This window comes from Rattus norvegicus, chromosome 17 (assembly GCF_021556685.1).
Source record: "Rattus norvegicus strain SHRSP/BbbUtx chromosome 17, alternate assembly SHRSP_T2T, whole genome shotgun sequence".
NCBI lineage: Eukaryota > Metazoa > Chordata > Mammalia > Rodentia > Muridae > Rattus > Rattus norvegicus.
Window position 1 is genome coordinate 12615703 of NC_141550.1, and position 15171 is coordinate 12630873.

Here is a 15171-nt window from a genome sequence, read left to right on the forward strand (position 1 = left end):
TAGAAGAACCTGTGAGTTAACCTACTGTCCAAACCACCCAGATGCTACTGTCTTTGGCAACACGTTTGCCCAAGAAAGGCAACCAGGGTCCTGGGAATGTGACAGACCCACGGCATGGTGCTGCCAATGCCAACAACTTGTTGGGGGTCTTTGTCTGCTTGCTTGACCACTTGTTTTCATTATAAAAGACCATTTCCACTGGACAGACCTGCTGGTTTTATGGATAGGTGATGTCCTCTGCCTGTGGCCGGACATCACCGCTGTTTACTGTGGGCCATCGCTGAAAGGCAAATTTGGAATGGCGCCAGGAATTTGAGCCCTGACTCCACACACTAGCAAGCGGCTACCCACCCTGTTCAAATGTTTATCAAGGAAAAGTGCATGTCTCACCTCTGTCTGGGCCCCAGGCCCCTCCCGTTGGCTCATAGGGATTGAAGGACACGGTGCTCTCCGGACGGCTCCCTTGGGGTGGGGGAGGCTGAAGCACACAGATGGTAAGATGTTATTTTCTGCCCCGGTGCCACCGTTTTCAAATGCACAGGTAACTTATGCCCGGGGAGACAGAGGATTAGGAAGAGGTCAGAAAGGTTCGTCTCATTCTTAAGGCAACTGTTTGGACGTGAGAAGGCTAGACGGGCTCATGGCTTACAACTCCTACCTCGGAGGTGGCCTCAGAGAGGGAGGGAGAGCACCTGTTCTGTCCATCCCAGGAGAATTTCCCTCCAGTTTTGTGCCCTTCACAGCTCCCAGAGGACGGCAGGACCTCGCACGCCCGCTCCCCGTGGGTTCATTTCTGCTTTCGTCTAATGTCATGTGGAAGTTATTTAAGGAGTAAAGTCAAACCATGTCCACCTGTTTTGCCTTCCATATGGATTTAGATGCAAGGCATTGCTACCACAGCGTAGCCCAGGCCAACTGTCAAGTCCCAAAGAGGAAATCTGCACCTTGCCCCACTCCCACCCCATGCACTGCGACCATTACCGTGATAGGGACCATGATAATGGCAGCAGGCACATGCTCTGTCAAAGTGACATTCTCTTTGCCTTCCTGAAGGAAGAGAACTCTTCCGTTTTATTCCTGTGGCTGGTCACTAAGGCACAGTGGACCCCGGCATGCAGAAGTCTCACTCAGTCGATCAACATCGATTTGTTTCATGAAGTAGGCAGAAGGGGGCAATCTCCTTAGAGTCCTAAGGATTTTCTATTTGAAACATATTTTTTTCCTCTCTTTTTCTGACCCATTGTTACAAATTAAAGCAAAGTGGTGGTGGTCGAACCTGTCTCACAGGCAAACAGCCGTCCACTGTCTAGCTCTGACTGGCCTCTCCTCCCATTATGGTCTTACCTCATCAGCATCCACATGTTGCCATGAAGAAATGAGGTAACGCCAGATTTGAGGGGAAGGGTAAAGAAACAGAGACATTCAGCTAACATTGCACAGCCACTGCCTTGAAGCACACATCCAAGTCCCACCCACCTCACTCATTGATGAGACAATCCCACCCATCGACGCTTAACAGCGGGGTCTCACTCTGTCCTTACAACGTGAGAGCCTCATGGTGTTTACCATGAGTGAGAGGCTGGCAACACCCATGGAAAAGGCCTCTTTCAGTGAAACCAAAGGACATCCAGTCTCAGATGTCACAGGATCCATATTCTCATGATCTCTCTCAACACTCCCACAGGACCGTGTGACAGAACTAACCATGGCAATAGAGCAGGGGTTATGCGGACTTAGGCATTAAGTCAAAGCTCAGTAGCTGTGCCCCGTTGGTAATGGATGCTAAAGAGAAACACACGACACAAGCACGTGAAAGGAAGGAGGATGGACGCATAGGTGGGTGAATGGGTGTGTGTATGTACAGACAAATCCGCAGATGTATGTATGCATGTGGATGGATATGTGGGTGGACAGATATATGGATGGCTGAGTGGATAGATAGATAAATAGATGGATGGTTGAATCAATGAGTTGGTAGATGGACAGATGGATGCGTGGGTGAATAGATGGGTGGATGGTTGAACAGACTGATTTGAAAGCAACCTTTCAGAAGACAGAGATGTGAAATGTAAACTTACATGGTTTAAAATGAATTCTCTCTTTTGTCTTTGCACCCAGGAAGGGAACTAAGTACAGGTAATCTCTCGTGACCCTCTTAGACATTTACACATGACTTCCATTGTGCTGGGTGCCCTGCCTGAGAAGAACTCCCCTAGTTTATACTTGATAATTCCTACCATACATACCATCCCGCTTTGCTCACTCTGTAAACAAACGCCAGCTGCTGTCCTTAAATGTCTTTTCAGGTTACAGCGACTACCAGGTTAAGTCTTTTGATTTTTCTCTGTACACAAGAAAGTTCTGAGATTCCCAAGGCAATCTCTGACCCATCATGGAGTTAAAGGATACCCCAGGATAAGGAGGACAGGCATAGACCTTCCTGTGGATATAAGAGCTCCTGCCTTCTGCCACTCAGTGCCCCAATTGGGGGCTTCATGTGGGCTCTCTGGAATGTTCTCCAGAGCAAGGGAACTCTAAAAGGTTTGTTACAATAAACCAACACTCACAATTTCCTAACAGAAATCTCCTGGAATATTTCTAAAGCAGAGTTGAGGGTCTTAGGAAATCAGTTTAAAAAAAAAAAAAAGATTGGGCATCTCCTTTGTAAACCAGGATTCTTCTTTAAGTGGATGTGGCTTGGGGCTTCACTTCCATGCTGCCCATCTGAAAGCAGCCTATGAGATCGAGCATTCGAGATCCAGACAGAGCCCCTGAGATCCAAGAGATACATAACCTTTCTCATCTGGATGCCTCAGTTCTAGGACCCGCCACCTCTTGCCTCCTGCAAGGTAGGATGGGCCACTGTCAAGGGGTCAGTGTTAAAACGGAGGGAAATGTAACCCGTAGTGAGAAGCATTGCTGGTAGACAGTGCTAGCATGTGTGATCAATCTCTCCACTTTGTACTTGGTGGTCTGCCCCTTCCCTGGCATCGTCTTTTCTGCACTGAGAAAGAGCTGACAGTATCGCCCTTACCTTTCTACCTATGCATAACTCCTAGTCACCTCTAGATGGCGCCAGGTACCCAACCTTGGGTAGATCATTTTCAAGTTCCAACTACTCTGTCCCAATGCACTAAAAGTGGGGATTAACTAGACATGCTTGTGTGTGTGTGCGTGGGTGCGCGCGAGCGCGCGATATAATTAGTTTTTTATCTCACAGCAAAGATCTAAGGCCTGGCCCCTTCTGATTACACTTTCCCAAAATCCCAGCCGTCAAAGTTTACTTTGAACAAAACATGAAATCAGGCTTTACCAAGAAATCCCAGGGCTGTGTCTTTTCCATTTAATGGTCTTAGGGAGGGCGTGTGTAGCTGGGAAGCCTCCTTCAGTCTACACAGCCATGGTTATAGACACAGTTATAGCCATGGTTATAGCAGCCAACACGGTGGAGATGCTAGGATTCACAGCCTCAGGGATTTTAAATGACGGCTGCAAGTACTCTTAGGCCTTACCTAACTGTAATGACATTCTAAGGACAGGAAGCACATTACTATTTTCTAAAGTTAAAGTTCACCTGCCTTGAGGCTGGAGAGAAAGCTTAGTGGTTAAGGTCACGCATTCACTTTGCTCCTTACAGAGAAGCCAAGTTCGGTTCTCAGCACCCACGACGGGGCTGCTCGCGGCCAGGTGCAATTCTGGCTCCAGAAAATCCCATGCTCTTTCTTGGCCTCTGAGATACCTCTCTGCCCACACGCAGTACACTGGCACAGACCTGCGCATGCACATATGAATAGCAATCTACTAAGAATGTACTCGGTGGGGGCTGGAGAGATGGCTCGGCAGTCAAGAGCACTGACTGCTCTTCCAGGCGACCTGGGTTCAATTCCGAGCACCCACATGGCAGCTCACAGCTGTCTACAACTCCAAGACCTGATGCCCTCACACTGGCACACAGGCAGGCAAAACAGCAATGCACATAAAATAAAAAGAAATACATCAGTTCACAAAAAATGTTCTTGACTTTCTATCTTTCTCCTCCTGGTGCTAGGGACCAAAATCCAGGGCCTTGTGGTTGTTAGAAAAATACTCTGTGTCTGAGCTAAATCCTTGACCTGGTTTCACTTTTTTTTTTCTAATGAAAATTTCTAATTGATAATCTTAAAATCAAAGCACACTTTTCATTAGCTCTCTAAAGGCTAGAGTTAATTTAAGTGCCTGTTGACTGGGTTTTGTTGGGGTTGACTGTTCTAAGTGCTCACGGTGTGTGTGTGCATCTGTGTGTGTGCACGCACGTGTGTGCAAGAATGTGTGCTCACTTATGTGTACATTCAGGGGCCAGAGGCTGACATCAGATACCTTTTTCAGTATCTTCTCCACCTTATTGTTTGAGGCAAGGCCTCTCATGGAACCTGGAGCTTGCCTATTTGACTAACAGGCTGGCTGGTCCTCAGCACCATGACAGCACCAAGTGCCACTGTGCCTGGCTTCTTACACGGGTGCTTGAGGGGCTGGCTAGCACTTTACTGACTGGGCTACCTCTCCCAGCTGCAGCACTGACTTTTGCTATGGCAACTGGCTCTCCTGGGTGGTGATTACCGAATCCCACAGAAGACTCAGAATGAGGTACGGCCGCTGCTGAGAAGGGGCTCTGCTGATGGGATTACAGACCCTAGTCAGCTGACTTACTTCATGAGGATGATCCCCCATGGGCCTGACTCAGTCAGTTGAAGGTCCTTAAATGCAAGTTTAGACTTTCTAAGGAAAGGGGGAAGGGGGAAAGGGAAGCTGACCCATACCCTGCGGCACCCTTAGCAACACCACTGGATCCCGTCCACTTGACAATCTCCCCCCATGGACACTGGACCCGCTTAGCTAGTCTGTGTGACTCTGTGAGGTAATAAACCTGTGTGTAGCTATGTGCAGGTGATACATTTGCCATGTGTAAGCAGCAATACATGCACACACAAATATATCATGCGGATGTATGTGTGCATATACAATGCATATTCAGTGTATATGCAGTTCAAATATCATATCCAACTATGTGCACACGGGCACAGATACTTCTGTGTACACGTATGTATATGAGTGTGTCATGCATGTTTATGTGTGCTCAGGACATTCACCATCTCTGGTTGATATGTCTCTGGTGAACCCAAGAGATAAAGTGAGATGCCGGGGTGAAAGTGACCGTGTAGAGCTGGGGGCTGTGAGTTAGCAACAGGCCTTGGGCTAGGAGAAGTGGAATGATAGTGTCGTCGGAAGCTTGTGACGAGTCAGTTGAGGAGGGGGAGACACAAGGCTCGCTGTGCCCCCCAGTGTTCTGTGAGGACTGTTAGGTGTGGTGTCACATTCAGGACTATGGAGTCTGTGAGCGTAAACTGCAAACCCCAGTGCTGTGGCTGCTGGCCTGAGTGGACACCTCTGAGAAGCTCCCTTCACCACTCATGGGTAAGTACCTTAGCCTGTGAGGCACCGTGCTGCCTGGCTCCCACTGGGCTTGCTGGACATGAACTACCCCAGCCACACGGGGCCCTCGGCAAGGAGAGTGTGTCAGGCTCTGAGCAGGGCTCGGGCAGCTGCAGAACATTCTCCAGCATTCCCCATCTCTGACTACACAGAGCACACACAATATGGCCTCCTCCTTCTTCAAGCATCGTGTTCCTCTCTCTTCTGTGCTCTGGCCAACAGGGTTAGGACCCTCTAGTGAGTGGGAACAACTACTGAGTAAAATTCACGGGCATTTATGCTTTTGTTTCTAATAAATACCTTAATACCCAACTCTGTGTGCACTGGCTTAATCATATGCCTGCATGCTTAGAAAAACATTAATAGGGTTGGGGATTTAGCTCAGTGGTAGAGCGCTTGCCTAGGAAGCGCAAGGCCCTGGGTTCGGTCCTCAGCTCCGAAACAAAAAGAACCAAAAAAAAAAAAAAAAAAAGAAAAAGAAAAACATTAATATAAAGTCGAAACAACTGTTAATAAAGTTAGTCTTTACCTAAAGAAGATAAAAAGATATCAAAGAGCAATCTATACATATTATATACACATATATGTATATAATACACAACATATATGTGTGTATATATACACAAATCTATACATATACATACATGTACACATACAGGGGCATGTGTGTGTGTGCACGCTTGTATATGTAATTCACTATAAACAAGACAAGACATAGGTCAGGATAGGATGCCTTGTAATTGGAACTTGGGAGGTGGAAGTAGGCTCAAAGGCAAACTTGGCTACAGAGTAAATTCCTGTCTTGCCAACCAAAAGTAAAAACAAACAAGAACCAGAGGCGGGCACACAGCTGAGTGGTAAAGCACTTGAGTTTGATTCCTAAACCCTGGGGGAAAAAAGAAATCTGTGCCAAAGTCAAGGCACACACACGGGGATCAGAGGGCAACTCCTGAGACCTCGGTTTCCTCCACTGTGAAGGACTTTATGCAGCAGAAACCCTAATGCTGCAGCACGTGACTCTGTGCAAAGACTGACGTGAGAGCCAGCAGGTCTGTGCTCACTGAGGTGAATGAGGTACATGTTGGTAGAAAGCAGGACAACGTGGGGAGGCTGGGCAGGAGCAGCGATGGAGAAGCCACAACCGGAGCAGGCATGCGCTGTGCAGGGGCAGCGAGGATGGAGAAGCCACAACCGGAGCAGGCATGCGCTGTGCAGGGGCAGCGAGGCTCAGTGGGTGTGGTCAAAACTGCGCAGGCGGGAGGCGTGGGAGGCAGAGCTACAAGGTAGCCAGCCAAGCACTGCAGGAGGGTCTATCCTACCACTTAGTCAGGGACAGCAAGCAGGGGACTTTAGCACCTTTTTGTGGCCAGGCTTTGGGAAGGAGTAGGATTTGATTCTTGAGATTATTCCACCTGGTGACCAAGTCTAGAAACCGCAACAGCAGAGAGGAACAGAGAGAGCAATTTAGTTTCAGAAAAAAACCCATGCAAGACAGTCTTCGTCGTGACCTGCTACCCGGCCTTGATTCTGCAAATGCACCGCCTGCTCCCCTTCACCTGCCCCAGGGAGATTTCCTGCATGCAAGTCCGGATCATTTGAGTTGCTTCCAGAGGAGTTTATCATTCTGGCACAGAGGTCTAGAATATTCGATAAATATTTTCCACGGAAGGCTACAAAAACCGAAGCTGAGACATGAAGCAGCCATGTTTTTCTGTGGAAATCCTGTGTCTCAGGGTTCACAAGAGACTCAAGTCACTGGACTGCTGAGCCGTGTCACTGTTCGGTGACGCTGGCTGCAACATGATATTGTCATCTACGGAATCCTGGGACATATGTGGCCCTCAGGCCACAAGTTGGCCACAGATCTGTCTCAAGAGCACAGAATGATAAACACCGGGTGAGATCCGCTGCACGGGGGTGGGGGGTGGGGGGGCGCTGTGTTTCAGAGGACCCTCAAGCCCACAAGCGTGTTAGCCAATTCAAGGCCTCTCATTTGCTAAGAACCGCTAACCCCGGAATGAACAGTTTCGGTAGCAAGTGGCCGACAGCCCCCATTGGAGACAGAACGTGAGTCTGGCCTTTGGTAGATTTTGATTTTTAGCAGCTAGCAGGAGAGAAGTCAGGAATTATTCCCTGGTGGTGGCAACGGGCTGGGTGTGCATGCCCAAGTCCCTAAGATATGAGAGGAGCAACTCTTGTAGAGTCATAACCTAAGTGCCAGCTCCGACATCCTGGATGGAGAAGGGACTTGAGGTTCTTCTCTCTTTGCGATGAAAGGGCTTACCCAACACAGGGACATCTGGGCTACGTTCTTATCTAGTAACATGGAGTGGGGTGTCCATTCTGGCCAAGACTCTTTCCTTCTCTGGAACTTTCTCTTGAAATTGTACTGAGTGCTCCCTTCCTCCTTCCCTCCCCTAATCATTAGTCAAATCAATTTAGGTCAAGACCCTCGTAATAAGGTATCAATTGGTTTGGCCAAAGGAGTTGGGTAGCCAACCTCAAGGAGATACTGTGTTCTACTGACATGCATGTTAGCAGGCCTGGATGGAACATACAAGTTCACACAGACAGCACCACAAGGCTTAACACTGGGCGATCTACTCCCCTTTTCTACACGTGATCGGTGGCTTTTCTGATCTCCTAGTGGGGTTCTGTCTCACTCCGTATACTTTTAAAGAATGAAGAGAAAACTTATTCATCCCAAGAAACCATGGAAACACGTCTAGCTTAGCAGTGGTCACGGGCTGATGGTTTCCTAGACTCACTAGGTTCCCAGGTCTCCAGGGATGTGCTCAGAGTACGTGTCCTGTGCTGACTAAAACCAGACCTTCCCATGTGTCCAGACACAGCTGCCTTCCCAGCAGAGACACCTATGATAATACTTACCACAGGATGGGCATTTGAACTTCCTGGGTGGCCTGTAAGAAGAATACGCCAGTTCAGTTACTGCTGTGCGTGTACACACTGCCTACTTCTCAGGTCAATCTGTATGACTGGAGCACACTGGGGAGACTAAACCTCCTGCCTCTGTACTTTTCTCTTGTACTGGATTCTTCACACGTTCGATTAAATAAGCTTTTCTCTTAGAGACAGGGTCTGACGGTGGCCTTGAACAGATTCCCTACTCTGCCTTTGTAATGCTGGGATTGAACACATGTGCCACCATGCTGACAACACATGCAAGTAAAATCTACTAGGAGGTTGTTGTTGTTGTTGGAGTGATGGGTTATCTTTCAGCCAATGATCCCAAGAATCAGAGTGACATCAATTTTTGTAAAATCAAAGCCTCACCACGTGAGAGTTTGGAATAGGCAAATCTGACACCAGGTTGACAGTGAGCGCCTCCCCCAAACCAGAGCCTCTTCTGTGCCAGTCACTCACCCATCTGCACGCCAATCTTTTGACATGGTACCGTGAGGACTCTTAATAGCCCATCTGGCTTGTAAGAGTAATGTTCCACTAGCTGGAAGAGAAGCCAGGAAGAAAATGGTTAAGAGAGGGGGGGATGCAGAGGGGGAGGGAGAGAGTGGGATAAAGCCCTCACATGTTTTAAAACCATCTAAAAGCCAGGTAGTCTCCTCCACAGGGTACTGGGGGATGGGCAGGAGAGGTCCTTGGGTAGAGTCAATGAACTTTTTAGCCTTGAAGCCGCTGGTCACATCCATATCAAGAGTGGAGAGTGAACGAATGCATGCATGCTTACTGCTTTAGCAAATACTCTCTGCTCTTATACAGACCAGAACTCAAGCCTAGGGAATGGTGCCGCCCACCAATGGCCTGAGTCTTCCCACATCAATTAATGTAATCAAAACAATCCCCATGGATATGCTCACTCTCTAATCTACACAATCCTTCATTGAGACTCTCAGGTGATTTAGATGGTGTCCAATTAACAATTAAAACTAACCATCACGCAGACAGATAATGACACATTAGGAGCTTGGGGTCTCCATGCCGTCTCCGCCACCTAGTCCTTTATGGACTTAAGTTTTTGTTCATTTGCTGAGATAGGATTTTTCTATGTAGCCCAGGCTGGCCTTGAATTTCCTACTTTTGATCCTTCTGCCTCCACAGTTAATATGGCTGTGATGCCAAATTAAGGAACTGAACTGTGCCAGGTAGCAAGTGTGGGGAGCTGGGTGAATAATGTTGGGGTGCCTGAGTTGCCTCTAGGTTGACTGACAGCTAGGTTGAGAATGAACGCAGTGTTCCTTGGACAGGCAGTTGTCGGGAGCCCAGGAAGAGTAGACTTACTTTTTTTTTTTTTTTTTTTTTTTTGGTTCTTTTTTTCGGAGCTGGGGACCGAACCCGGGGCCTTGCGCTTCCTAGGTAAGCGCTCTACCACTGAGCTAAATCCCCAGCCCCGAGTAGACTTACTTTTTAAGCTGTTTTAAATTCCTGCAGTGGCGGTGGCTTGGCAATGAGGGAGCTTGGCTATGAGGGTGAGCCCCGTATTGGTTATCCACCATGATGTCACCTGAAATTCTGTGTCTATCCTGGTATTTCAGAGCTCCAGGCCCAGCTGGGTCACAGCCCCTAGGTTCTTTTTTTGGTCATTTACAGTGTGTGTGTGTGTGTGTGTGTGTGTGTGTGTGTGTGTGTGTGCTCGTGCACACGTGCTCACACGCATGCATGCACATATTCACATTTCCCCGATTCCTGATGGCAGAGCCTTCTGTTAAACTCTTAGCGCTGCCCTAAGAGACATTATCTTGAGGCACTAGGAACTTACTGGCTCTAACCAGACAACAGAAACCTCTGTGGCTTCATGTGACTTGATAATGGTCAGTGTGAACATGTCTCAAACAAGTCTTCCAGAAACCGGAGAGTGGGTTTTGATGGAGGGGTATGGGACAGAGTTTTGGAACTAGCACGCCCAGTGGGACTGTGTTGTGCCTTCCATGGGGGAGAGAGAGAGGGAGAGAGAGAGAGAGAGAGAGAGAGAGAGAGAGAGAGAGAGAGAGAGAGACCAGAGAAAGAGAGAGAGAGACCAGAGAAAGAGAGAGAGAGAGAGAGACCAGAGAAAGAGAGAGGACAGAGGGACAGAGACATACCTGCCAGAGGGTGTCAAACTTCTTCCCCTCGGGGATGGAAAGCTTCCCGGTCTTGTCCCTGTCGATGCGATAGTGTAATACCTTCCCTTCGTGCAGCAGGCACAGTGCAAAGGAGCCGTTGTTGTCTCTGGCCCTGATCCTGGGAGAGAGAGCACACCACATTACGCCCACTGTGACCTTTTGACCTAGGAAGCAGTACCTCCACCACAGCTGGTAGCCCTAGAGGGCAGCAGGTGCTCACCAGGTGCTGCCCAGGTGGTGGTGCAGGCAGCACCCAGACCTTGAGATCACAGGAAGGCTCAGTACCAGAGCCGGTGATCCAGTGAAAAGGAAATGCAAGGGTTGGCGATGGACCATGGCGAAGGTCTAGTGGGGTCACAGACCATTGGCAATCAGTGAAAGAGCTTGGGTTGTGTGTAGCACAGGGCAACAGGCACAGGCTTTGGGTATCCCTGAAAGCCCTAGACTCAGGCGTAGGGCAGATGAGGAACCTAGTGAGCTTTTAAACAGAATTTTCTGGAGCGTACATGGAAGATTATTAATGCTTCTGCTCCCATGGTCTTCTTCCCTTTTTTATTCTCCCTTCAGTGCCAGGGCCAGGTTTAAAACAGTTTGATATTAGCAGGTGGCATCCCCTGCCTGAGGCGGGAATGGTAGCCACGTGGCATGAGCCAACAGAGACAGCCCGAGGCCCAGGCACTGTTTCACTGGCATCAGGAGCTACACGTAGGACTCCAGGCCCCTATGCCGAGTGACTCTACGCACTGTGGAAATGCCACAACTGGGGACCCGGCAGACATCTAGACAATGACAAATCCCGAGTGTTGCTGACACAAAGTAACACCCTCCCGTGTTGCTGTTGGGAACATACACAGTCCTCTCACTTTGGAGAGACACCTGGGACGGTCTCCTCACACTACTCACGACACGGGGTCAACCAGTTCATTTTCAGGCGTTAGAAACAGGCGCTTGGCAAACTAAGCCCTATTCTTGTAGTGAGAATCCTGATTCTTAAAAAAAAAAAAACAAAAAAACAAAAAACCGTTATGTTAGGTAGCTACATTTTTGTTTTAATCCCAGGTGTAGGATATATGAGGCTGCTATGATTGTCTCATGTTGTAGAAGGGGCGCGGTTTTTTGCCAGCTGCAGAAAGTTTATGTCTGGAATTCTTGGGACTCTTGAGAGGGTATAAATTCTAGAGCCCCGAGTGGGCCTGTGGCGGCAGCTGCTGGTTCCTGCTGCTGCATTTGCTATTGTTGGGTCGCAGTTTTGCTGGACTGCTGGTTGCAGATGTCCTGACAACAGAGGTTGGACTTGCCCCAAGGAACCGGACACTCTTAATCAGCAGGAAGTAATCTAAAGAGAGCTATGATCCCTTCCTCCTCTGACCTTCTTTCTCTCCTATCTAGCATTGGGGGGTTGGAAGGGTAGTAGAAAGACACAAGAACCCAATAGAGCAGCCCCCAAATGTCCGCCAACAGAGAGTCCGTGCCCTTCTTCTTAGGCTGTTCACCAAGAAGCCCTTTGAACCTCCAAAGTCTGCATCTCATACTCAGCCAAATTAGTCATCTTTTAAATGCCTTTCACCTTCATATCCTCCACCTTGAACTGGTAATTCAAGATGTAAATATACTTAATGCTATAAATACAATTGTAAGAACAACTACCCATTTCAAAAATGAAACTGTTTCCCCTTCCTTGTGGCTGCTCACGCACACAAAGTCCCAGGAGGACCACAACAAAAGATTGTACTTAGAGATGTGCATCTTGCTGGTAAAACTGAAAAGAAAAGAGAAGAGAAGAGAAGAAAAGAAAAGAGAAGAGACACAAAATGTAAATACTTTATGAAGACAGGTCTAGGAGAGCATCCTTCTGGGGGGATGGGTTGGGGACTTGGGGGAGGGGCTTCTGGCACTTGGGTTGTATTTTTCCCCTCTTAGGTGGTGTTTGCTTGATGTTTATTTTTTAAACTGTACATGTCTAATTCTGCCGAATTTAGTACCTCACAGCAAAAGAGCATGAAAGACAAGAGGAGAACATAGAGATGTCCTCTGGTTTCTGGACACAGTTTTTCTGTTAAAACTCCCACTTCTTGGAGGCTCCCCCAGGGGACCATGGGTAAGCGACTCTCTGTATTGGAAGCCAAGCTCCCATCAGGCAACAGGTAGCCAACAGCTGTGGTTCCAGCCTGGATCCATAGCCTGAGCTGTGTCCTTGGTTGCTGGGATGGGAAACCCAAAGGCTCGGCACCTACAAATGGCAGAGACCAGAAGGGCTATCTGCACCAACAGTCCAGAAATTCGAAGTTATCTGCAGGCTGCAGACAGATCTGACCAGGATTATTTTTAACTCAGAAGCAAGAGAACCAGTTAGGGAGCTACTCCCTGACTTCCCATCTTGGCTGTCTGCCATTTCTAAAGGCCTTGCCAGGTATCATGGGTGTCACATCATTCCACACACACTCCATGGCCAAGACTGTGGAGAGAGTCCCAAGGTTAATCTTTCTGATTTTGCTGGGTTTTACTGGCCTTAGACTGTTCATAGGATCCTTTGACTAATGTTTAACTCTGTGTGTGTGTGTGTGTGTGTGTGTGTGTGTGTGTGTGTGTGTATGTGTGTGTATGCATATGTATGTGTTTGCACACATACATGCACACGCTTATGCAGGTATGTGCAAGGGTGTGCATGATGAAGTCAGAGGTCGGCACTGGGGTCTTCCTTTATTACTCTCTGTCTGCCTTTTTGAGATAGGGTTTCTGACTGAACCCGGTCACTATGCTCCTGAGAGTCTCCTGTCTCTTCCTCAGTACTAGGATAACAACAAGTGTGCTTATGGGTTCTGGGGACTGAACTCAGGTCCCCAAGCTTGCAAGAAAATCACCTCACTGACTTTGCTGTCTCCCTGACTCAACATCTGACGCTTTCCACCCAAATATTTTCCTTGAACTAAGTTAAGTGAATGAATGGATCTGCAGTTTGCTCTTTTGAGGTGCTCGTCTTAGGGCGCTGCCCTGAGGATTATGCCGGATGTTGTGCCAACTGGCCTTACTAAAGTCCTTGTCCTTCCCTGTCATGGCTCCTCCAGGGGCTGGTTCATGGCTCAGCAGACAGACCTTGTACTGCCTGTCACAGATGTGAGCGAGAGAAGGGTGTGATTGTTGCTGGAAGGGCTTGACCGCCTTCTCTACTCTCAAGTGTGGATGGTGGTGTGACCAGGCAATGAGTGGAGGGCCTGGGAGACAATGAGACACTGAAGGCTGCAGTGTCTAGACTCTAGGGATGTGGTCTGCATCTGATGCAGGGAGAGCAGAGCGGCAGGCTCACCCCAGCCTGAGGATTATTCGGTCTCTGTTGCTATTGTCCAGAGGCATCTGTGTTGGGGTCAGAGTTGCAAGGGGAGGAAAAATGTTTGAATGGGCAGGAGAAGGGGGGATGGGAGGGGTGGAGGAGGGGAGTGAAAGAGAGGAGAGGAGAGAGGTGAATTACTAGGTGGGAAAAAGATCATCGCTCAGAGCTAAGAATGCACAATAGCTTTTCCAGCTAAGGAAAAGAGGGAGATAGGGATCCTGGAGTAGGTGGTAGCATCCGGTACAGAAACACTATGTCTGCTAGCACCTTGAAGTAGCAAGGCACACTGGGTGTCCACTGCACAGACCCTGAAAGCAAAATCAGTCCCTAAAGCAAGGCAGATCTGAGGCATTTCAAACTTGTGTTCTCCACCCATGCATCTTTTAAAACATTGTCCCCAAATGTCTCTCCCTGCTCTGTGGAGGTGGTGCCGTAGGCCAGGTGCTTGCCTTGCAACCGGGATGAACCGAGTTCAACCTTTAGAATCTCTATTAAAACAAGCAAGCAAACAGCAAACACATGCAGCCAAGTGTCACGATCTGTGCTTGCAGTCCCCGTGCTGGGGAGGCAGAGGCAGGTGGATCTCTGGGTCCTGCAGGTAGTTGTCCTAGCATCATCAACAAGCCCCAGGCCTGGGTGAAAGACCCTGCTCAACAATTCAGTGGACAGCTCCTGAGGACTACCTCCTGAGGCTGACCACCGGTCTGCACACACATTCGCTGTGTAGGCATACACCCAGTCCCACACTGCTTTCTTTTTGTCTCTCTGCTCCAGTACCTGAAGGTGGAGTTCCTCTTTGTGGCTTCTCTTCCCAGGGCCTCTGAGAAGCATCAGTCAACTGACACAGACATCAGACCACAGCTGTCTTTGAACTTTTCCTTCAGGCTACATGCTTTTTTTGACGACTGACTGAACTCAGCTTTCACTATGGCCCTGGAGGCTCACAAAAGCCACCACTCCATTCCTTAACAAACAAAGAGAAGGATTTCTTTGATGCCCACGATGTAATTTTGAAAAAAGTATGTATGGATCACAACCTGAGCTGAAACTTGAGGAGGCAAACTTGTGGGGCAAACGAAAGCAACAGCATGGGCTTGGGGCTGGGGGAGATTGTCCAGTCAGTAGAATGCTTGCTGAGCGAGCATGAGGAGCCAGAAGTGGGGTGCATCCTTTAAATCCCAGCACTGGGGAGATGGAGAGACTCAGATCCCTGGGACTCACTAGCCAGGAAACCTAGTCTAATTGATGAGCCCGAGAGAGAGACCCTGTGTCAAGCAGCCATGTGGTTGGCTCTTG

General features: G+C 48.6%; 1 protein-coding gene across 14 annotated transcripts in view; it reads right to left on the reverse strand.

Moving 5' to 3' along the window:
* The window catches only part of Syk (spleen associated tyrosine kinase), an 85162-nt gene that overhangs the window by 19805 nt on the left and 50186 nt on the right, over window positions 1–15171 (reverse strand). For 5 of the 14 annotated variants that reach the window (XM_087589806.1, XM_087589807.1, XM_087589804.1 and 2 more), the window contains 5 exon segments: window positions 10527–10665; window positions 8854–8935; window positions 8359–8390; window positions 6826–6894; window positions 391–478 (listed from right to left, as the gene is read on the reverse strand). In XM_087589806.1, the coding sequence (XP_087445932.1) occupies window positions 391–478; window positions 6826–6894; window positions 8359–8390; window positions 8854–8935; window positions 10527–10665 (410 nt within the window). 14 annotated transcript variants of the gene reach the window in all.